This window comes from Danio rerio, chromosome 18 (assembly GCF_052040795.2).
Source record: "Danio rerio strain M-AB ecotype USA chromosome 18, GRCz13ab, whole genome shotgun sequence".
Lineage (NCBI taxonomy): Eukaryota > Metazoa > Chordata > Actinopteri > Cypriniformes > Danionidae > Danio > Danio rerio.
In genome coordinates, this window is record NC_141038.1 from 26,964,354 (window position 1) to 26,985,654 (window position 21,301).

A 21,301-nucleotide genomic window follows, 5' to 3' on the forward strand; every position below is an offset into this window, starting at 1 on the left:
CTACTGCTTACAGTAGTATGGCAATAAATGTCACTTAAAATGCCATTCAATCTCACATTATAAGCACTGAATAAAGCACATGTACGAGGTGTACCTGAGGTGATCATAGTTCATCCTGTTGTTCGCCTATGAGAAATTGAAGCTGTTTCTAAAATAGAAATTTTAAAGGACTAAAATAGAAATTGGTTAGGACAAAAACTCCTTTTAGTATGGAAAATATTTCTTCTATCATGTGCCATTGCTTTTAGTCAGAAAACGCCTTTAGGCTTGATAGTCAGGCACACTCACTTCAATCTGGCAACCTGCGCTTGCGTGTGCTCTGGTCCGGGAGTACAATAACTAGTTCAACCCAGTTTAACTTAAATATTTTAACCCTTGTGTGCAGTTGGGGATTTTTTCCATCACCTTTGAAGTAATTTTAAGGCTTAATTTGGCCACAAATGTTTATGGGCCCTACTTTGATGATCCATGCGCAAAGTCCAAAGCACATGGCGCAAACGCATTAAGGGCATGTCAGAATTTTAAAGACGGAAAAATCTGCCTTGCGTCGTGGTGCATGGTCTAAGAGGGTTGAGCTTATACTCTTAATGAGTTATAGGTGTGTTTTGAGAAAAAAAAAACAGAGTCTCATCTCCCATTGCCTTTAAGAGTCAGTTGCATAGCGCCATAGCGCATTTGCTATTTACATGCTAGACTTTGTAAGTGGAAAACGTTCGAGGTTACTAAAGTAACCCTTCGTTCCCCGAGGAGGGGAACGGAAGCACTATAAGTGGATTTGATTTGTAAAATCCACGCATTGGGAGGATTCGGATCAGAAGCCGCTTGTCTGGAGAGTATTGAACGGGCCAATGAATGAAATTAATTGGCAGCGTAAGCTTGCGCAGGTGTGCGACATCTGCAATTATCTCAGCATATAAGCACACCTGAAGCCAGCAGACGCCATCCTTTTAAGCTGAAGAGACTTTCAAACAGCTAAGGGACAGGCATTATGGCGACGGAGTATAGTGCTTCCGTTCCCCTCCTCGGGGAACGAAGGGTTACTTTAGTAACCTCGAACGTTCCCCTTCGGGGGGAACTTCAGCACTATAAGTGGATTTGATTTGTAAAATCCACGCATTGGGAGCCCATTGAAAGCGCCATAATGACTGCACCTTACCAACACCCCCGATGAGGAGATAGTTAAGCAAGCGTGACGCACCCACATCATGGGGGGCGCGGTCCTCCAACGTGTCCCTGGCCCTAATTTATCCTACTTCAACAGAAGTTTTACGGATTTAGATATATTTTTTTGGGAAGTCGTGAGCATCTAGATAATTCTAGGAAATACGACAGTACGTTGGGAAGCGTGCAATCCCGATAGGGAGGACGCTGCGGAGGCCATCCGTTACCCAAGGGGGGATAGATGGCAGAATTTACATATGGACTAGCCCTAAAAAGGGGGAGTACGCATAGCAAAGAGTGGTTAGCGGAGAGGGAAGACACGGGTCCGCCCAGGGGGGGGACTTAACCGTGGCGGAATAAGCATATGGGATCGCCTAGTGGGGATCACGCATAGCAGGCACCTATACCCAAAACGCGGGCTGACCAGCGGGCAGACCTACAACGTAGTGGGCCAGCAAGTGACTCCTCCGCTGAGTCAGTGCTGGGGGCCACGGAGGAATCTGCAGGGCTCACCTGACGGGGAACTTTACTGACAGATAGAAAAGGCGCACGTACCTCCGTGTTAGGGAGAATGGCGCAGCAAGCGTGTTTCAACACCCTACCGAGTTGTCTCCTCAATCACCAAAGGGTTACCTAATACGCTTGAGGAAACCGGCTCCACTCGCAGATTGTAAAACCTTGCAAATGTGTTGGGTGTCACCCAGCCCGCAGCTCTACAGATGTCTGTTAGAGAGGCGCCGCGTGCACGCGCCCAAGAGGATGCAACGCTCCGAGTGGAGTTTGCACGAACTCCCGGGGGACACGGCTGACCTCGACTCGAATAAGCGAGTGAAATGGCATCCACAATCCAGTGGGATAATCTTTGTTTTGATACGGCACTTCCCTGCTGCCGACCGACATAACAGACAAAGAGCTGCTCAGATGATCTAAAATTCTGAGTACGGTCCACATAAATGCGCAGAGCGCGAACTGGACAAAGTAAAGAAAGGGCTGGGTCTGCCTCCTCCGGGGGCAGCGCTTGCAGGTTCACTACCTGATCTCTAAAGGGGGTGGTAGGAACCTTGGGCACATAACCGGGTAACGCATAACCCACATAACATAGCACGAGTCACTGACCGAAAATGCCTCCAGGTCCCCGACCCTCTTGATGGAGGCCAACGCAACCAGCAGAGCTGTCTTCAGGGACAGAAATCTTAGAGATACTGATTCGAGTGGCTCAAAGGGATCGGATCGCAGACTCGTGAGAACGAGGGCGAGATCCCAAGAGGGCATGAGAGGGGGGCGAGATGGATTAATTCGCCCAGCACCCCTAAGGAACTGGATGACCAGGTTATGCTTTCCCACGGTGCCGCCAGCTACCGCGCTATGATAAGCGGAGATGGCGGCCACGTAAACCTTGAGAGTGGAGGGCGACAGCCTGCTGTCCAACTTCTCTTGAAGGAAAGAGAGCACAACACTAATCTGGCAATTTCGGGGGTCTTCTCTGCGAGAGACGCACCATTCAGTGAATAGACTCCACTTCAGGGCGTAGGCGCGCCTCGTGGAGGGGGCTCTAGCCTGAGTGATGGTATTAACCACCGCAGTCGGTAGGTTACCTAAGTCTTCCTCGCGTCTAGGGACCACACGTGGAGGTTCCAAAGATCGGGGCGAGGGTGCCAGATGGTGCCCTGTCCCTGAGAGAGTAGGTCCTCTCTCAAAGGGATCCGCCAGGGGAGGGCCGTCGCGAGGAGTGAGAGCTCTGATATCCAGGTCCGGTTGGGCCAAAGGGGCGCAACTAACAGAACCTGTTCCTCGTCCTCCCTGACCTTGCACAGAAACTGCGCGAGCAGGCTCACTGGGGGAAACGCATACTTGCGCATGCCCCGAGGCCAGCTGTGGGCCAGTGCATCCGTGCCGAGAGAGCCCTCGGTCAGGGAAAAAAACAACTGGCAGTGAGCGTTCTCGGGGGAAGCAAACAGATCGATCTGGGCCTCCCCGAATCGCGCCCATATCAGCTGAACAGACTCGGGGTGGAGTCTTCATTCTCCAGGGCGTAACAGCTGTCGTGAGAGCGCATCGGCTGCACGATTGAGCGTGCCTGGTACGTGAATGGCGCGCAGCGATTTCAGCCGCGGGTGACTCCAGAGGAGCAGACGGCGGGCAAGCTGAGACATGCGGCGAGAGCGCATACCCCCCATGCGGTTGATATACGCCGCCGCCGCCGTACTGTCCGTCCTGACCAGCACGTGTTGCCGCTCCAGCACCGGTAAAAAGCGGTGGAGAGCGAGGAACACTGCCAACAGCTCTAGGCGATTGATATGCCAATGCAGCTGGGCACCCTTCCAGAGGCCCGCAGCCGCATGCCCGCGACACACGGCCCCCCAACCCGTGTTGGAAGCGTCTGTTGAAACAACAACATGGCTGGACGCCTGTCCTAGAGGCACACCGGCCTGTAGGAACGAGGGGTCGTTCCAAGGGCTGAGGGCGCGGCGACACAGCGCAGTAACCGAGACCCGGTGTGTGCCCGTGTGCCATGCGCGTCTGGGGACCCGATCGTGAAGCCAGTGCTGAAGTGGTCTCATATGGAGCAACCCGAGCGGCGTGACGGCGGCTGCGGATGCCATATGCCCCAGGAGCCTCTGAAAGAACTTCAGTGGGACCACTAGTTTGCTGTCGAACTCCCTCAGACAGTTCAGCAACAGATGAGCGCGTTCCTCGGAGAGGTGCGCTACCATGGTGATCGAGTCCAGCTCCATCCCCAGAAAAGAAATCCTCTGCACGGGGGCGAGTTTGCTCTTTTCTCGGTTGACCTGAAGCCCCAGTAGGCGGAGATGCCGAAGCACCTTGTCCCTGTGCATAATCAATTGCTCCCACGAGTGGGCTAAAATCAGCCAGTCGTCGAGATAATTGAGTATGCGAATGCCCGCGAGCCGAAGGGGCGCTAGGGCACCCTCCGCGAGTTTGGTGAAGACCCGCGGAGACAGAGAGAGCCCGAAGGGGAGGACCTTGTACTGCCACGCTCGACCCTCGAACGCAAACCGCAGAAATTGGCGGTGGCGTGGAAGAATGGAGACATGGAAATACGCGTCCTTCAGGTCTATGGCTGCAAACCAATCCCGAGGACGAACGCATTGGAGAATGCGCCTCTGCGTGAGCATTCTGAACGACAGCTTGTGAAGGCAGCGGTTCAAAACGCGCAGATCTAGGATTGGCCGTGACCCACCGCTCTTTTTGGGTACGATGAAGTATGGGCTGTAAAACCCACTCTCCATCTCGGCTGGAGGAACCGGCTCGATTGCACCCTTCGCCAGGAGGGCAGCAATCTCCTCTCGCAAGACAGGGGCGGACAGGGGGTTGACCCTGGAGAAATACACGCCCGTAAACTTGGGGGGCCGTTTCGCGAACTGAATCGCGTAACCGAGTCTGATTGTGCGTATGAGCCACCGCGAGGGGCTGGCCCGCGCTGACCAGGCAGGCAGAGCCCTCGCTAATGGAGTCATCGCTACAATCGCTGACGTACCAGCGGTGGGGCAGCGCGGAGTGGGTGTGCTGATCCGGGAAGCACGAGGGTCCCGCGGAAGAGCTGGAGGAGAGCGATTCGCTCTGGCTCCGCACCCTGACTCCGGAGAGGGGGCTGGAGGGCTGAGGGAAGGGAGACCGTCCCCCCAGCGCTCGTGAGCCACTGGCGAAGCACGTAGAGTCTGCGAGCCGGAAGGCAGCGCGTCCCGGACTGGCAGAACTCGTGCAGTCACATCCGGGGAAGGGAAAAAGTGCTCTTTTACTGATGTTTTGGTGGCACTGAAAAGTACCGTTGTTATCGGGGCCCCGCCCTCCAGCGGGGAAAGAGCAAGTTTCCTCTTCTCCGGATGGCCTGTCTCAGGGACGCTTCGCGGTCCGTTTACCGGACTTAACGGCGCCCTGGGCAGGAGGGGCTGCCTGCTTTCGAGGTGAACGCCGCGCCCGCTTGGCCGGAGGCGCAGGCGGGGGCGGGGCAGCACTCGTTGGCGGGCGCCCTCGGCGAGGAACAGCGGAGGTGGATGGCTCGGCGGGCGGAGCGGGCTTACGGCCACGCCGATAGATGACATTGCCCATCGCATCCGACTGCTCTTTCACCGCCTTGAATTCCTGGGTGAATTCACCGACGGTGTCGCCGAACAGGCCAGCCTGGGATATGGGCGAGTCAAGAAAGCGAACTTTGTCAACGTCGCGCATATCGGCCAGGTTTAGCCAGAGGTGGCGTTCCTGAACCACAAGTGTGGACATCGTCCTCCCTAGCGCACACGCGGCGGACTTAGTAGTCCGAAGAGCATAGTCGGTCGCGGTGCGCAGCTCATGTAATAAGCTTGGGTTGGACCCGCCCTCGTGCAGCTCGGCCAGCGCCTGCGCTTGGTAGCGCTGGTAGGTGGCCATCGCGTGCAAAGCAGAAGCAGCCTGGCCCGCAGCCTTATAAGCTCTGGCTCCGAGGGAGGCAGACAACCTACAGGCTTTGGACGGGAGGCGGGGCAAACCCCGCCACGTAGAGGCGCCGCGTGGACAAAGATTGACCGCGATAGCGCGCTCCACTGACGGGATCGCCTCATACCCCCTGGCAGCTCCGCCGTCAAGGGCGGTGAGGGCGGAGGCACACGCAGCACGGGCAGAGAAAGGTGCCCTCCAAGACTGCGTGAGCCTACTGTGCACTTCCGGGAAGAAGGGGACGAGAGGCTTCGAAGGCTTCGCCTTCTGGTCCTCTACGTAGCACCCATCTAGTCGGTCCGGCCGCGGAGCTGGGGGATAAACCATCTCCAACCCCACGGCCGAAGCAGCCCGGGAAAGCACGGCTAACATGTCCGCTTCAGGATCCGATTTGACAGCGCTCACCTGCCCGGAGGGGGCGAGCGGGTCCGGATCTTCGTCGGACAGTGAAAGCCCACCCTCCGATGCCGCGGAGGACATCTGATCTCCGGTGTCAGCGAGTGTGAGAGCTACCCTCTGGTTAGACGGATCACTCTCACCACCCGAAGCTTGGATGGAGCGCCTTGAGGAGCGAGAGGTCCGCGAGCCCGTGGGCGGCGGATTATCTCCCGCTGAAACCCTCAGATCTGCCCGAGCGCCCGCTGCTTTTTTAGAACAGGAGGCAACTGGGGTGGCTCGCTCTCTTGCGAAAGTTAGCCGCGATCTTAGCTGTGCAACGGTCATGGCATCGCAATGACGACATGAACCGCCCGCGAGCACCGCATTAACATGCTGGACCCCCAAACATGCAATGCAGTGATCGTGTCCATCATCCGGAGCCAGGAAACCCCCGCATCCAGAAACGCACAGTCGGAGCGCCATCCTGAAAAGGACGTGCTGCACGACTGTGTTGCTCTTTTAGGAAAGTTGCAACTATACGCACCGCTCTGGAGGACCGGACCCAAAGAACCGCAGGCAAGGGAGTAACCCAGCTCGACCGTCTGCCACCGCGAAGACCGGGAGACACACTCGTTCGCTCTGAAGTGCTGATCAGCAAGAGGAACCCTCATCGACTCACTCAGAAAGGATCTGAAGCGAAAAGGATGGCGTCTGCTGGCTTCAGGTGTGCTTATATGCTGAGATAATTGCAGATGTCGCACACCTGCGCAAGCTTACGCTGCCAATTAATTTCATTCATTGGCCCGTTCAATACTCTCCAGACAAGCGGCTTCTGATCCGAATCCTCCCAATGCGTGGATTTTACAAATCAAATCCACTTATAGTGCTGAAGTTCCCCCCGAAGGGGAACTGAGTGTTTCACTAGTAAGAAAACAGTTAAACAGAGCATCTGCAGCACGAGAATGAGAGATGAGCCTCCTCATTTTTTACATTCACTTTCACTTTCTTGGATAGGGAAACTTCTTGTATGCACAGACATCAATTAGCCTATAAATAATTAATTTTGTTTGTTAAACGCAAATATTTGTTTCAAAACTATTTCTAAATTCAGTTCTAATTTCCAGCAAACAAATAAATGAACAATATACATATATACATGCTTTGCCCCATATGGTCCAAAACCTGACAGGTGGACAAATCTAAGCTTGTTTAAAAAAAATAATAATAAAAATAAAAAAAATTAACAAGAGTGAATATATATATATATATATATATATATATATATATATATATATATATATATATATATATATATATATATATATATATATATATATATCCTGTGTGTATTAAGCAGTGTGTCAGTGAGGCGCACAACTAACATGTCAAAACGACTCTTGCGCCAAGCTTAAACTAGCAGACAACAATTATGTCACGCCTTGCGCCGCATTGTGCCAGGCGTATGATAGGGCCCTATGCATTTTCAGCAAATAAATATTTTTTTGTGACAAATTTTTTGACACAGTTTGAGAAAATGCTTTGAATTTGTAACAAAAAAAAAAAGTCAACAATACACTCTGGACAGGTTTACTACTTTTTTGCTATGTTAGTGGCTGTTTTGCTTCAATGATTTTTTTTGTAACAACATTTTTGAGTGTAAAGCCTTGACAACATATAATTTTGCATTCTTTTTTGTTAGTGGTTTTCCCCAATATGATTTAGATTTGTATTTTTTTTTTACTGCTGATTATCAGTTACAATGCAAAACAGAGTGCATGTATGTGAGAGTGTAAGAGAGACCCTCGCACACTTACTTTAATATGTTTGAGAAAGAAAAAAAATAAGCACCTTAGCTCTCAGAACATAAACACTGTAGTAAGTGAAAGTCAGTAGGGCAAAAATACTAAAATAACGAAAGGGTAGTCAATTCGAACAATACACAAAGGGTTAAATAAACCTTTGGACTGCAATTGGTTCCCATATTGCCTGCATTTTTAAAACATACAGCTACTTTATTTAGTATTTTGCTTATGCTTTATTTCCTTAGGAATGTGATAATTGTGAATAATGAGGTTTGCATCTGCTAAACATAGAAATGCATTACAGCTTCTACACTGAAATAAAAGTTTAAAATAATTATATAATAATACTTTTAAATAGACAATATTTGGCAACAAGTTGTAGCAAAATTAGAACCCTGGTGGGTTAATTAAAAGAACCAAATTGGATTGTAAATTAATGATATTTATTACAGCTCCACATAAACCAATGACCAAAAACACACAACATAATGACAGTACAATATCATCATATGTCATGCACAAGAGAAAATAACAGCTTATCCTTTCTTCTTGATCTCAGAAGCACACTGTAGGCAACATGCATTTAAATAAGGTTTTAACACAGTACCCCTTCTTTAGATAAATGTCAACAGTTCACGATGTCACATTCACATTATTCAGCAATGTACGTCCTCCATGTAATCTTTTAATCCCGCTCTTTAGCACAAGTATTTAATGAGTGTAATGAGAATTAGTAAATTAGGCTGACAATACCTACAGTAAATATAGTTTATACCTCACCGCAAAAACAATAGGCACTTATGCTTTTACACCTTTAATAGATTTAAAGGGTTAGATTCACAAAAAATTAAATGTAGTTATTATTTACCCATCCCATGGTTTTGTTCTAATGGCATACACAGTTTTTTGTTTTTTTGTGGTCTGAAAAGGAAAAGGTCACAGAATGATCTCATGCATTGTGCTGTATATTTTATATAATGTAAATTAGTCTGTGGTGTCTTTTAAAATTTTAGTTTTTAAAAGATTTAAAATGTCTTTAATTTCAAAAACAACATTTTGGGCCTTAAAAAAACTTCACTAAAATATATTGTGTTGTAGGTCTTAAACAATTTTAAACAGGTCTTAATTTTCCTATGTCAAAGTAAAGCTACCCAATCTGGCCAACACCCAATCCACCTATAATCAAAAAATAAAAAATAATAAATAAATAAATAAATAAATAAATAAATAAATAAATAAATAAATAAATAAATAAATAAATAAATAATAAATAAAAAATAAAAATAAAAACTTTTATTGCAAAGAGATACAATTCACAACAACTGTTAGACATTTTTTACAGCAAATTCTCCAAATTAAATTACCTAATCAGAGAAAGAAGAAGTAGCGCACCCCTTTACATAATTTTCCATAAATAAAAAAACTACCTACAGAAGTAAAAGGGCCATTAGAAAAAAAAAAATCCTTAGGGTTTTGCCCTGAACAAGTCTAAAATGTTATTTATAATGGTCTTAAAAGAGTCTTAAAAAGTCTTCAATTTGATTTGGAGAAACCTGCAGAAGCCCAGGTAAATGTAATTATTAATAAAATTACTTGACAAATTCATTAGCACTGTGATTCACTCCAACTCAGAAACACATTTGATGAAAAACAATGTTTAATACATATACTCTCTTCTCTGACATTTTATCTTGCAAAACATTTCTTAAAACATACACTATGCTTAAATTCCAATTTTATATGTTTTAAAACATAAAATGTATGCTGTAAACATAAATTACATGTATGTGAAAATTAGAATTAATGCTGATTTATTTAATATTTTTGGACAAATTTATTTTTGTTGTTGTTCAAATTAAGCATAAAAGATTTTGTCCAGTTAAATCTTAATAAAACAATTTATAATTCTTAGAATATCTATAAAATAATAATAATAATTATAATAATAAAATAATTTAATGTGAACATAATTTAATATAATTATAATATAAGATAATTAAAAAATACATTTATAAATATTAAAACATATAGCACATTTATATTTACATTTTTCAGTCACTCCAAGTTCTGAATGAATCAATGATTGTATCATAATTAATTTTCAGCTATATCACTAAGCCTTATTTTAAATATCTGAATATGCCTGTTGTATTTGTTCAAACAACAAGCAATCATGTTCATTTAACACTATCTCACAGAACAATGTAAGTCAATTCGTTTTTGTCAAACTGACCTAATTTTTATGATTTTCTAATACAGTATGTATGATTTAGGGGCATAAGCTAATTTGTACAAAAATGTAGGATCTGTCAATTTTTACAAATTACAAGCTGGCAGCTATTCAAGCTGGCATAAATAGCTACAAGTTGTCATGAGAACGTCAGGTTCAGGTTAAAGTTCAGGTCCAGTGATGTTCACTAACAATTTTGTAGTATCACTTGTCGAATTTATAGGTCTTGCTTTATTTTGTGCTGTTATTTATATTGCTTTATTAAAACTATGACACTAATCGGTACAACCAGTATTTTTGTTGAATAATAAATTATGTTTTGGGATTGGCACACTTATACAATATACAACAGAATATACAACAAAATTTACATGAAAACGTTCTACCAATGTTTTATTTAATCTTTGTTACACTGCAAAGAGCCCTAATATGGGCTTTTGAAAATGACCTTCTATGCAGTGTGCAACACATATGTGAGTGAATGAAAACATCCATCTGAGGGTTCAATCAGAAAGTACACCTTGTTTAAAAATATAGATTTTTTAATAAAAGATTTAAATAAAGTATTTTTAAAAAAGATTTAAATGATTCGTCGTTCGTCTGGATCTTTTGCCTGTTCGTATCGACATCGACACAAAACAATACCAAATATAAACTGCCGGATCTGGTAAAACGTGAACGAGCCTAACCCTTCAAACACTAGCATAGTGCGGGTGTGTATGGAACTGATGATGACTGAAAATGAGCGCACATTCTGGTGATTTATGCAATAATCTACCCTGCAATGAGGGAATCGTTGGCTGTTTTTTAAAATAAAGATAAAAAAAGATTATTGATGTATGGGACTTGGTCAGAGCTTGACAGGAACTTTATTTTTTTTAAGTTAGTGGATGAGTTTCTTCCTCCATTTCACAAGTGTGAGTGCGTACGATGAATAAGCTTGCCTTGTTTTCTCTAGCTTGCAAAATATGTATTTAATTGTGTTTTGTAACCTAGCTGTTCATACACATGTGCGGCTGTAAGGTTTTAAAATAGTTCAGCTTTTGCCAATGTGTGGATTAATACTGAATGTGTGTCGTAGTTAAGAATTGAGCAATATGCTGGTGGTAAACAGCATTGCTTTAATGCACTCCTGCATTGGGCTCACACATACACTCTGCACTATTTCAACAATATCGATAAGCCGTGGTGGGTGTTTCCCGCGTCCCGCGTCTCGAACAATCTTAACAAACTGGCTCATCGGACCAATCAGTGCAGATTAGCATCACGCAAAGGAGGGATTTAGGAACAAATGAATCACTGAACGAATCAAATAGGAGTTGTTGGGATAATTAGGTAAAAATAAATGAATATTATAAGAAAATGAAAGCATTTTTTTACCCCTATCAGCCTGTTGTTGGAGATCCCCAAAACCAAAATATGACCTTTTATAACACAAATTAAATAAAAATTTAAAATGTAAATTAAATCAAAAAATGTCTTTTTACACACATTACAATAAATGGATTTGAAACAGCTTTTATGAAAAAAAAAAAAAAAGTTGAAACAGATAAGTTGTTGTAACTACACACTTCCATGTTAAAAGGAGTAATTGATTTCAAAAATGTCTTAAGGGTCTATATCTGTGATGTTGCAGATGAACAACCGCAACATAAAAAAATTATTCAATTTTAAAACATTCCCCTTTTGTTTTTCTGAAAACCAAAGTCACTCAGACACCATTAGAACAACACCAGGGTGAGTAAATAATGACTGAACTTTCATTTCATGGGTGAACTATCCCTATAAAGCGTATCTAATGTTTCCATCTCAACAGACTCCATCAAAACATGAAAGTGCAGATACTATATACGTTTACCAGTGTATAGATGTATTCCCCTTCACTCATGACAGATTCACAGTAAAGGCTCAGTCTCTTTTCATTTTCCTCCTCAGTACACTTTCTCGCAGGGCTGAAACCTTAACTGAGGTTGAAAATCTGGGTCATTAAGGCCTAAATACATCCTGTAGTGACACGGCAAACACAACAAGCATAGCTAGAACTCACTCAGAAATACACTTTCAAACATTTTGATTACACGCATGTTTCGAGCGCTGTCAGAACACATAACATCAACAGAAAGGACAGCATATACCTGACATTAAAAATGGACGAGAGCTTTACAGTTTGTCAGTCTCCAGTTGGACTTCAATACCCTGTGACAAAAGAAGCACCTTCCCTGAGAAGAATGACATAAACACATTCATGACCTATACGGGAATCAATTAGATATCATTTTAAAGCTAAACCGTAAATAGCTAGGCTTTTTGGAGTATATATATATATATATATATATATATATATATATATATATATATATATATATATATATATAGTCACCTTGGAATTATAAGGTTATATCTGCGTTCTGAAGCATAACAAACAGTATTTGTTTTTTGACACTGAATTGTTGGCAGCATAAAAAATTAAACAGTTGTAAAATTATAAATATGTTTTTGGATTTAATAATTTTTTATTTCAAAAAATATGCCTACTGTTGAAAAGTTTGGTTCTTATTTATTTGATCAAAATACAGCTAAACATTGTGTAATATTGAGACAAATTATTACACTATAAAATAACAGTTCAAGAAACATCAAATTATGAAACTGCTCAAAAAAAGAAATTATATTTTAATATAATTTATCATAATTAATTTATCATTATTATTATTGTTTCAAATGTAAAAAAAATAATCACCCTCCTGTTTTTTAATTGTTTTTAAAATATTTCCCAAATGCTGTTTTACAGAGATTTTTAAACACATCTTTAAACAAAATATTTTCAATTATTTTTTGTCTTTGCCATGATGACAATATATAGCACGTTCCTGGTTATTTTGCAAGATACTAGTATTCTGTTTAAAGTGCAATTTAAAGGCTTAACTAGGTTAAGTAGCTTAACAAGCCAAGTTAATGGGCTATATGCTCAGCCATTATTTTTCAGCAAATTATAAACTTCCGGTGAAAGCTTAACGTGACTATTATCAATTTCATACAGCATCGATGTTGTAATGAAATCCAAATATATTTAGTTAAACAGACTTCAGTATCCATTTGCTTGTAATTTGTAAAAAGAGACAAAGTCCATTAAAACTCAGGCGCTGTAATTAGCAGCAGACTAGCGCAGAAATTCCTTTGAAAATACTGGCTAAAATTAATTTCCATATTTTAAAGACATGGCACGAGAAAACATAAATTAATGAAGTGCTTTTTTTTTCCTCTGATACCCAATTTATATCGTATCTCAGCCAGGCAGTAAAGATTACAGATTTTTTTTAAAAATCTGATCTTGAACGCAGCGATTTTGTATGGGATGACAATTAACTGGAAGCGCTAAGGCTGGCTGACTGAAATGAAAAGTCTGTGTGCATACCCCATTAGGCAAGTCATTGGACAACAGCCAATCAAAATTATTTTTCTTAAAGGAGCTAATAATATTGACATTATTGACCTTATTAACTTTAATTTGGACCTTTTTTTTTTTAGCTTTATATGCATATCAGTTTCTATATTGCAGCATGATTAGTTTTATGGCAGGAGCAGGCTCAAAAATAATTCCATTTATAAACAATTTACATTTAGATGTGGTTAATACAGAAATTTTAGGTTATATTGAACATACAGAAATGTATGTTCAAAACACCATAAATGAATAAATTAGATTTTTATTAGACCAAGCTGCCTGATAATAATAATATTAATACCAACAGCACAGCCTTGAAATGCAAGACCTCTCGAGTTAGATTAATATTTCCGAATCCTTCCAATAAAAAACATCAAAATGAAACAACCTCAAGAGGCTGCTTTAAGATTCCTGAAAAGGTACTCCTGAACATTTCCAATTAACACCAGTGAATTATTCAAGAAATGATGCATGTTCATTTGCATTGTAAATATCTCAGAATGCAAAATCCACACATCTGATTTGTTTGCAAATGAAACTCATCTCCAACAAACGAACAATTCAAAAGCATTGCCCTTTGATTGCAGGTGTAGATGTTGAACTGATAAAAGAAGTAAAAACTCTTGATGTAAATCACTTTTTCCACAAAAGCCATGAGTCGCAACCATCCAATTAATTTCGATAGGGGAAAAAAAAACACACACAAGACTGACATAGTTAGCAAAGAGCGAATGATTGCAAAACCTAATCACCTGAATGAGGAAAATAGATGGGTGTTTAATATAACTCAGTAATTTAGGCAGCTCATTAGTGAACGAATCAACACATCGACTCACTCTGGCTCAATCTTTCTCACGATGTCCAGACAAACAGGCAGGTTTGTGTTCTTGTCTCATTGTACTTGTAAGCATCTAGACAGCTGGTGCAAGACCTGCCATGTCACATCCGTATCTCTAATCAACTGATGCTGTCAATGTTGGAATGCTTTCTTTCCCCACTATTCTTTAGTTTTACCGTCAGCTGCCTTCTTATCTTCCTCACCCACCGTGCTTGTGTTCTGCTTTGGGTCAGTTCCTGTGCCCGACTGGGTCACTCTTTTCATGCGAAATGGGGATGGTGAGCATTTCAATGAGCCCGTGATGATGGAGTTATTCTCTGACTCGGTGAGCACGACCGCGCTGCGACAGTAGCGCTTCAGTCCTTTGCGAAAGTGGATGGTGAAGAGGCCGTAAGTGATGGGATCCAGGATTGCATTAAACAGTCCAAAAATAAACAGCATGTGAGTCAGAGAGTGAGAAACGGTCTCTTCTAAATCCTCTGGAAGGAACCAGTACCAGAGACCCAGCAGGTAGTACGGAGTCCAGCAAACTATAAAGGAGGTCACGATAACTATGCTCATTTTTAAAGTCCTCATACGGGCCTTGGGGATGTTGCTGTGCGAACGGCGTAAGTGGACTTCCTTTGAAGAGACTGTAAATGCAAAGAGAATTTAATGAATTTGAAGTGAACAATGCCGTTTTTGCAGGTATAATACAGCGTTTTGAGGGCCTAAGTGCAGGGTTTTAAAAAAATATGATGTATTTATGTCTCATTATGAACTTCATATGTATGATTCTGTATAAAAAAATCATCCCACATCTATAGTCATGAGCAAGTATTCACCAACTAAACAACAATGGTGGACAACAAGACAATATCAATCAAGTTTGAACTTTGGGTGTAAAAATTTGCTTTAATTTTTTGCATGCTAACCCTGAGTAGCTCATGTGTCTTTATTGTGTCTTCTATTTAACGAGAATGTAATTCAAACGTTCAAATGAAAGTGTTGGGATTCGTTTTTTGCTTAACTCGATGTGCACAGAGCCTATGCATTATATATTGTGCCTTTTAGATCACATCCAAATGAATTCAATCTGATGTAATGTTAACTAAATCCAAAGCCTACAGGGGACCGCTACTTGCAAAACAATTAACTTTAGTGTATAATGAAAACAAGCTATTATTTTACACCGCTAACAACACACATTGTGACAATGTTTGTAATAATTATCTTACCAATAACGCAAGAGGAAAATCCTGATTTTGTAACAAGATTTTGAAATGCCAAACGCAAAAGCGCACCTGCCTTCCAGTTATCTGCACCCCTGAGTATTTACATGCAAAAACCTGTATATAAATATTGGGACATGGACACAATTCTAACATGTTTAGCTCTATACACCAACACAATGGATTTGAAATGAAAAGATTTGTGTTTTAACTGCAGACTGTCAGCTTTAATTGGAGGGTATTTACATCCAAATCAGGTAAATGGTGTAGGAATTAAAATAGTTTGCATATGTGCCTCCCACTTTTTAAGAGTCCAAAAGTAATGGAACCGAAATATAATCATAAATCAAACTTTACGAATTTAATACTTGGTTGCAGATGCTTTGTAGTCAATTACAGTCTGAAGTCTAGAACGCATAGACATCAGCAGACACTGGGTTTTATTCTTGGTGGTGCTCTGCCAGGCCTCTACAGCAACTGTCTTCAGTTCTTGCTTGTTTCCCTTAAGTTTTGTCTTCAGAAAGTGAAATGCATGCACAATCAGATTCAGGTCAGGGGATTGACTTGGTCATTGCTTAACATTTCACTTCTTTCCCTTCAAAAACTCTTTAGTTGCTTTTGCAGTATGCTTTGGGTCATTCTCCATTTGCACTGTGAAGCACCGTCCAATAATCCAATGAATTCTAAAGCATTTGATTAAATATGAGCAGAAAATTGCCAGAAACACTATAGAATTCATCCTGCTGCTTTTGTCAGCATTAACATCATCAATAAATACAAGTAAACCAGTTCCATCGACAGGCATACATGCCCACTACCATGTTTACCATCATGCTTCACTGCTTATGATTATAAGCAATTCCTTTCCATCTCCATACTCTTCCTGTCCCATCACTCTGGTTCAAGTTGATCTTGATCTCATCTGTAGATAGGATGTTGTTCCAGCACTGAAGGATTTTTAGAACTCTAATCTGGCCTTTCTGTTTTTGAGGCTAACCAATGGTTAACATCTTTTGGTGAACCCTCTGTATTCACTCTGGTATAGTCTTCACTTGATAGTTGACTTTGACTTGCATACTGTACACCTACTGTACCTCCTGGAGAGTGTTCTTAATCTGGCCAACTGTTGTAAAGGTTTTCTTCATCAGAGAAAAAATTCTTTGGTCATCCACCACAGTTGTTTTTGTAGTCTTCCGGGTCCTTTGGTGTTGCTGAGCTCACTGGTGGTTTCTTTTTAAGAATTTTCTAAACAGTTATTTTTTTTGGCCATGCTTTTGCTATCTTTCTAATATGTTTGTTTTGTGTTTTCAGCCTAATGATGGCTTGCCTGACTGATAGTGACAGCTCTGGATCTCATCTTGAGAGTTGACAGTAACTGATTCCAAATGCAAATACCACCATTCCACAACTGAAACGAACTCTGGACCTTTTATCTGCTCATTGTAACTTGGATAATTAGGGTATAACACACACCTGGCCATAGAACATCTTAGAGGCCGATTGCCCCAATGCTTTTGGACCCTTAACAAGTAGTAGGGAGGCGCATATACAAACTGTTGTAATTCCTACACCGTTCACCTGATTTGCATGTAAATACCCTCAAATTAAAGCTGACAGTCTGCAGTTTATTAAATACATTGTATTGGTGTATAGAGCCAAAATGTTAGAATTGTGTCTACGTCCCAAAATTTATGGACCTAATTTATATGTATTTTATAAGCTGTACAACAATGACTGACTACATTGTCACTTACTAGCCTGGCACACATAATACAGTGTTTTTAGAAAGTTTTCCAAATATGTTTGTGTAAAGCTGTTGTGTAAATGTACCTAAACTACCCAGTTTTTTGTTGTTGCTGAAAGCTGGGTCATTTAAAGACACCCAGCTTAAACTTTTAAACTAATCCATTCTCAGGGTGATAAGCATCATCATCTAAATTACCATAAACATGCGTTTCCAAGCAAAAAAACAGATATGAATGGTCGGCAAATTAATATTTGTTACTAGGAAAACTTACTACAAAGTAATTTCAATACTTAAGTTTCATAAATTTAAGCATGGTGTAAAGGACGACTGCTAATGTTATTCTTTGTTATTTTTTTCCCAACAGCTACAGTAAATCCCTTTGTTTAGGCATTAATGTTTAGCCCTAACCACACGGTGTTGCCATATGGCAACATGATATTTATTTTTATTTCCCTGCCACTGTTTCTTTAAGACCAATGTTCTATTGAGAAGACCTTAGTTAAGCCAATGAAGTGCTTTGGTTAAGTCACATAACATGCAGTGTTTTTCTGTGGCACGTTTTCTGACAGACTGGCGTTTATTGTGAGTAGTTGCTAAATGCAAATGTAAACGTCAATAAAAACAAAGGATCAACTCATGTCAGACTCGCAAGAAAAATCAGAGACATCACCTCCAGTAAGTTATGACGACATGTTCACAAGAAAAAAGTTTTTTATCAAATTAGTTTCTTGTAAATCGATCAAATGTATGTGTTGCCAATTGGCAACACTGTGCAATGGTGGAATGTGCAATATTGCAATAGGTCAGCTGTGATCTTTTAAGTAGTAACAATAACAACATGAATGCTAGTAATTTAATGTTGATTAGTCATATGTTAATAGCATTTGTTTATGGAGAAAATCTAGTTTTAATGGCAATACTTTTGTTTAGATATCAATACAGGGAACAGTGTATTAGCGGGCACCACCATGTTCTATGTTAAGTGAAAAAAGAAAAGGACAGAACTGACTCTTCCTGCAGATGAAAGTGAGGATAAGATGGTATTTAATGACCCTGAGAATGCTGCAGATTGTACATTTGATAAGAGCAGTGATGGAGACAGTTTAAGTAAGTTAGCTCAGAGGCAGATAAGACAGGTGTAGTATAGTATATAGTATAATACAGTATATAAACATTGTTAGCTAGTAGCTACATTATTCTGATGCATCTGGATATATTAGACATGTTATGTATTGGTTATAATATTTACTGGAGGAAATATTTATACCTACTGTGTTGTATACATAATGATACAATATTTTACTTGTTTTCAGTAATATTCAGCAAAAAGAAATTTGAATCAACATTTGAAACAACATTTCAAACAAAATGATTAATTTTTAATTAGATTCACTATTGGATGTTGCTGCCATATGGCAACTTATCATAAAGTACCTTAAAAAATCCCCCCTTTTTTACAGCACAAGTTAAGCCATTCTGAGAAAAGAAAAACAGCCAAATATTTTTATATTTATAGATCTATCATAATGAGTGCAGTAAAATAATTTAATTTTTGTTTTTTAATTTTCGTTAATCATCAAGCTATTTAGCAGAGCGAATGTTTATATAGTTATTAACAACTGAGATTGTACATGTTATCCTTTTTAAAAACAAAGCATTTGAATGCAACAGGCTGATTATCTCAACTTGTAATGTAACATTAGTCTTCTTTTGAATGCAAAGCCACCTACTGTTTCCTTTGGTCATCCTTCGAGAGATTTCCACTAGAATCCTTGTGTAGCAGCAGATCATGATGGCCAGAGGAATCAGAAAGAGGCATATGAATGTGAACATATTGTAGATGGTTTCCTGCCAGTGTTTGACGAAGCTTCCTCGAGTGGTACACTGAGTGAAATTGGCTGGCACCGTGATGGTCACATTGTGAAACAGGAACATCTGTTGGGGAATTAAAAGTCAGCAGGTTACAAACCCAAGTAATTTGCTTGTTCTAAACCTTCAAAATGCATGATGTAAACAAACGCCTGAAGGACAAACTAATTAGTAATATGGAGAAGCTCGAAATAGATTCTCTTACAATTAGAATTAGCCTTTTCTGCCCCAATCTCTCTTTAATGCTAAATGTTATTCACATCTACAGCCAATTAATGAAGTCAACTCTTTCAACTATGCAAACTAGATGTGGCATATATTGCCTTCAGAAAAGAATGGACAGGATTCAGCCAATGTTTTATAAATACTGGGATGCCTGATACATATTCTGTGACAAGGGCTTCTCAAATGACAAATGAAGATTGACACAAGCAACCTTCTGTCTTTTTATGCCTCCAAAATGATTCACATACATAGCAGAAAAAAACATGACAACAATATCCACTATAGCCGATATTGTGACCTTATATCCTCTATACCGGTGTTGAATGGACTCATTCAAATACAATCTGCTGTCATAAAAATGTTTCATTGAGATTTCATGCTTATAATCCACGCTAGTTCTTTTAACCGGCTGACCCATCATCAGCCTCCTCTAAAAGCACACTGATTTTAAACGCTCTACTTCATCAGGATGAGCAAATAATGAGGTCTTGGCATTTATTACTTCAACCACAGAGTGTTTTAACATGTGCACGCCTGCTCTGATTGAGAATCACTCCATTTTAACACTTGTTTCAGTAATTCATGCTGCTTTCGTCTTTATAATCGTTTATTCAGTTTAAGTTGGAAGGTAATTTGTACTCCTTCAAGAAAATATATGTACAATGCAAAGACATCTGATTGACTTGCAGACTGCATAATTAATCTTTTGTGTGTGTGCGTTAGTAATGTCAAGTAATGCGTCTCAGTAAGCGCCCCTCATTATGTTAAATCCGAGGTAAAATTAAAGGGCTGATGAGAGAGTGTTCTGTAATTGCTCAGCTAATCTCACATGAATTTTACAACACTTTCAGGCTTTGATTGTAATTTTACATTAGGTCTAGGGAGAACAGGAAATAAGTCTGATTTAAAGTGCATGCGGTTGGTAATATATATGTGAGACAGTTTGGCATGGGAGAATACCAGATACTTGTGTGAATATATAAACAAAATACAGTAAATTCATTATTTATTCATTCCAAACTTGTATGGCTCTTTTCTCCTCTGTGGAAAACAAAATAACACAGTACTGTACAAAAATGTACAAGTTGTTTTTATATTGGAGAGTAAATTCCCTAAATTAAAATTCTGTGTCTGTGTGTGTATAAAACAAGTTTCACTCATGTAACTGGGATGATTGACACTACTGTAATTATAGCAAACTTCTAGTGTCTTGTGCATTTGGTATTGGCTATTTTTGACCAAAAGTAATACTACGGCAACAAAAGACTCATTTTGTTCTGAATTTTTTAATAAACCGCTGTAGGAGGCTTTGTATTTTGTTAAGAAGACTGTTTTGTTAAGAAGAGTATGAGCTATGTAAAAAGGCAAGCAGATACAAGTCCTGATATTGGGGTGTGTTGATTAGTTATTTTTAAGATTAAGCACTTGGTTTAAGTCTTGCTCTAATTTTGCTATTTTCTCTGTCATTATTTGGCAATATAAAAGATAAACTGGGATTTTCATGTACATCCATCTCTGGGGTATACAGAGAATAGCCTGAAAAAGAGGAACTATCCAATGAGTGGCAGTTCTGTGCGAGTAAATGCCTTGTTGATGGCAGAGGTCAGAGGAGAATGACCAGACTGGTTCCAGCTGATAAAAGATATCAACACTCGATACAATCGAGGTATGCGGAAGAGCATCTCTGAATGCACAACATGTCAAATCTTGAGGCGGATGGGCTACAGCCGCAGACCACACTGTGCATTAGTAAGGTGTACCCAATAAAACGGCCAGTGAGTGTATATATATATATATATATATATATATATATATATATATATATATATATATATATATATATATATTTTTTTTTTTTTATGGAATTCCATATTTTCTCTGGATAGCACAGACCTGCTTGATGTGACAGTATCACCTGCAGTGGAAAACCCCATCTCAAAATATGAACAGAGGTTTCAGGC

At 40.7% G+C, this 21,301-nt stretch overlaps 2 protein-coding genes across 5 annotated transcripts in view; both read right to left on the reverse strand.

The window, feature by feature from the left end:
- Positions 1-1,290: 1,290 nt before the first annotated feature.
- The window catches only part of LOC147839744 (uncharacterized), a 512,229-nt gene continuing 492,218 nt past the window's right edge, over positions 1,291-21,301 (reverse strand). Inside the window, exon 2 of the mRNA XM_087293176.1 lies at positions 1,291-1,794. Coding sequence (XP_087149302.1) covers positions 1,760-1,794 — 35 coding nt within the window. The 3' untranslated portion in view covers positions 1,291-1,759. The remainder of the gene's footprint in view (positions 1,795-21,301) is intronic.
- gnrhr4 (gonadotropin releasing hormone receptor 4) overlaps positions 12,784-21,301 on the reverse strand; it is a 156,638-nt gene continuing 148,120 nt past the window's right edge. For 3 of the 4 annotated variants that reach the window (XM_087291295.1, XM_087291294.1, XM_087291293.1), the window contains 2 exons: positions 18,977-19,181; positions 12,784-14,920 (listed from right to left, as the gene is read on the reverse strand). In XM_087291295.1, coding sequence (XP_087147421.1) covers positions 14,448-14,920; positions 18,977-19,181 — 678 coding nt within the window. In that variant the 3' untranslated portion in view covers positions 12,784-14,447. 4 annotated transcript variants of the gene reach the window in all.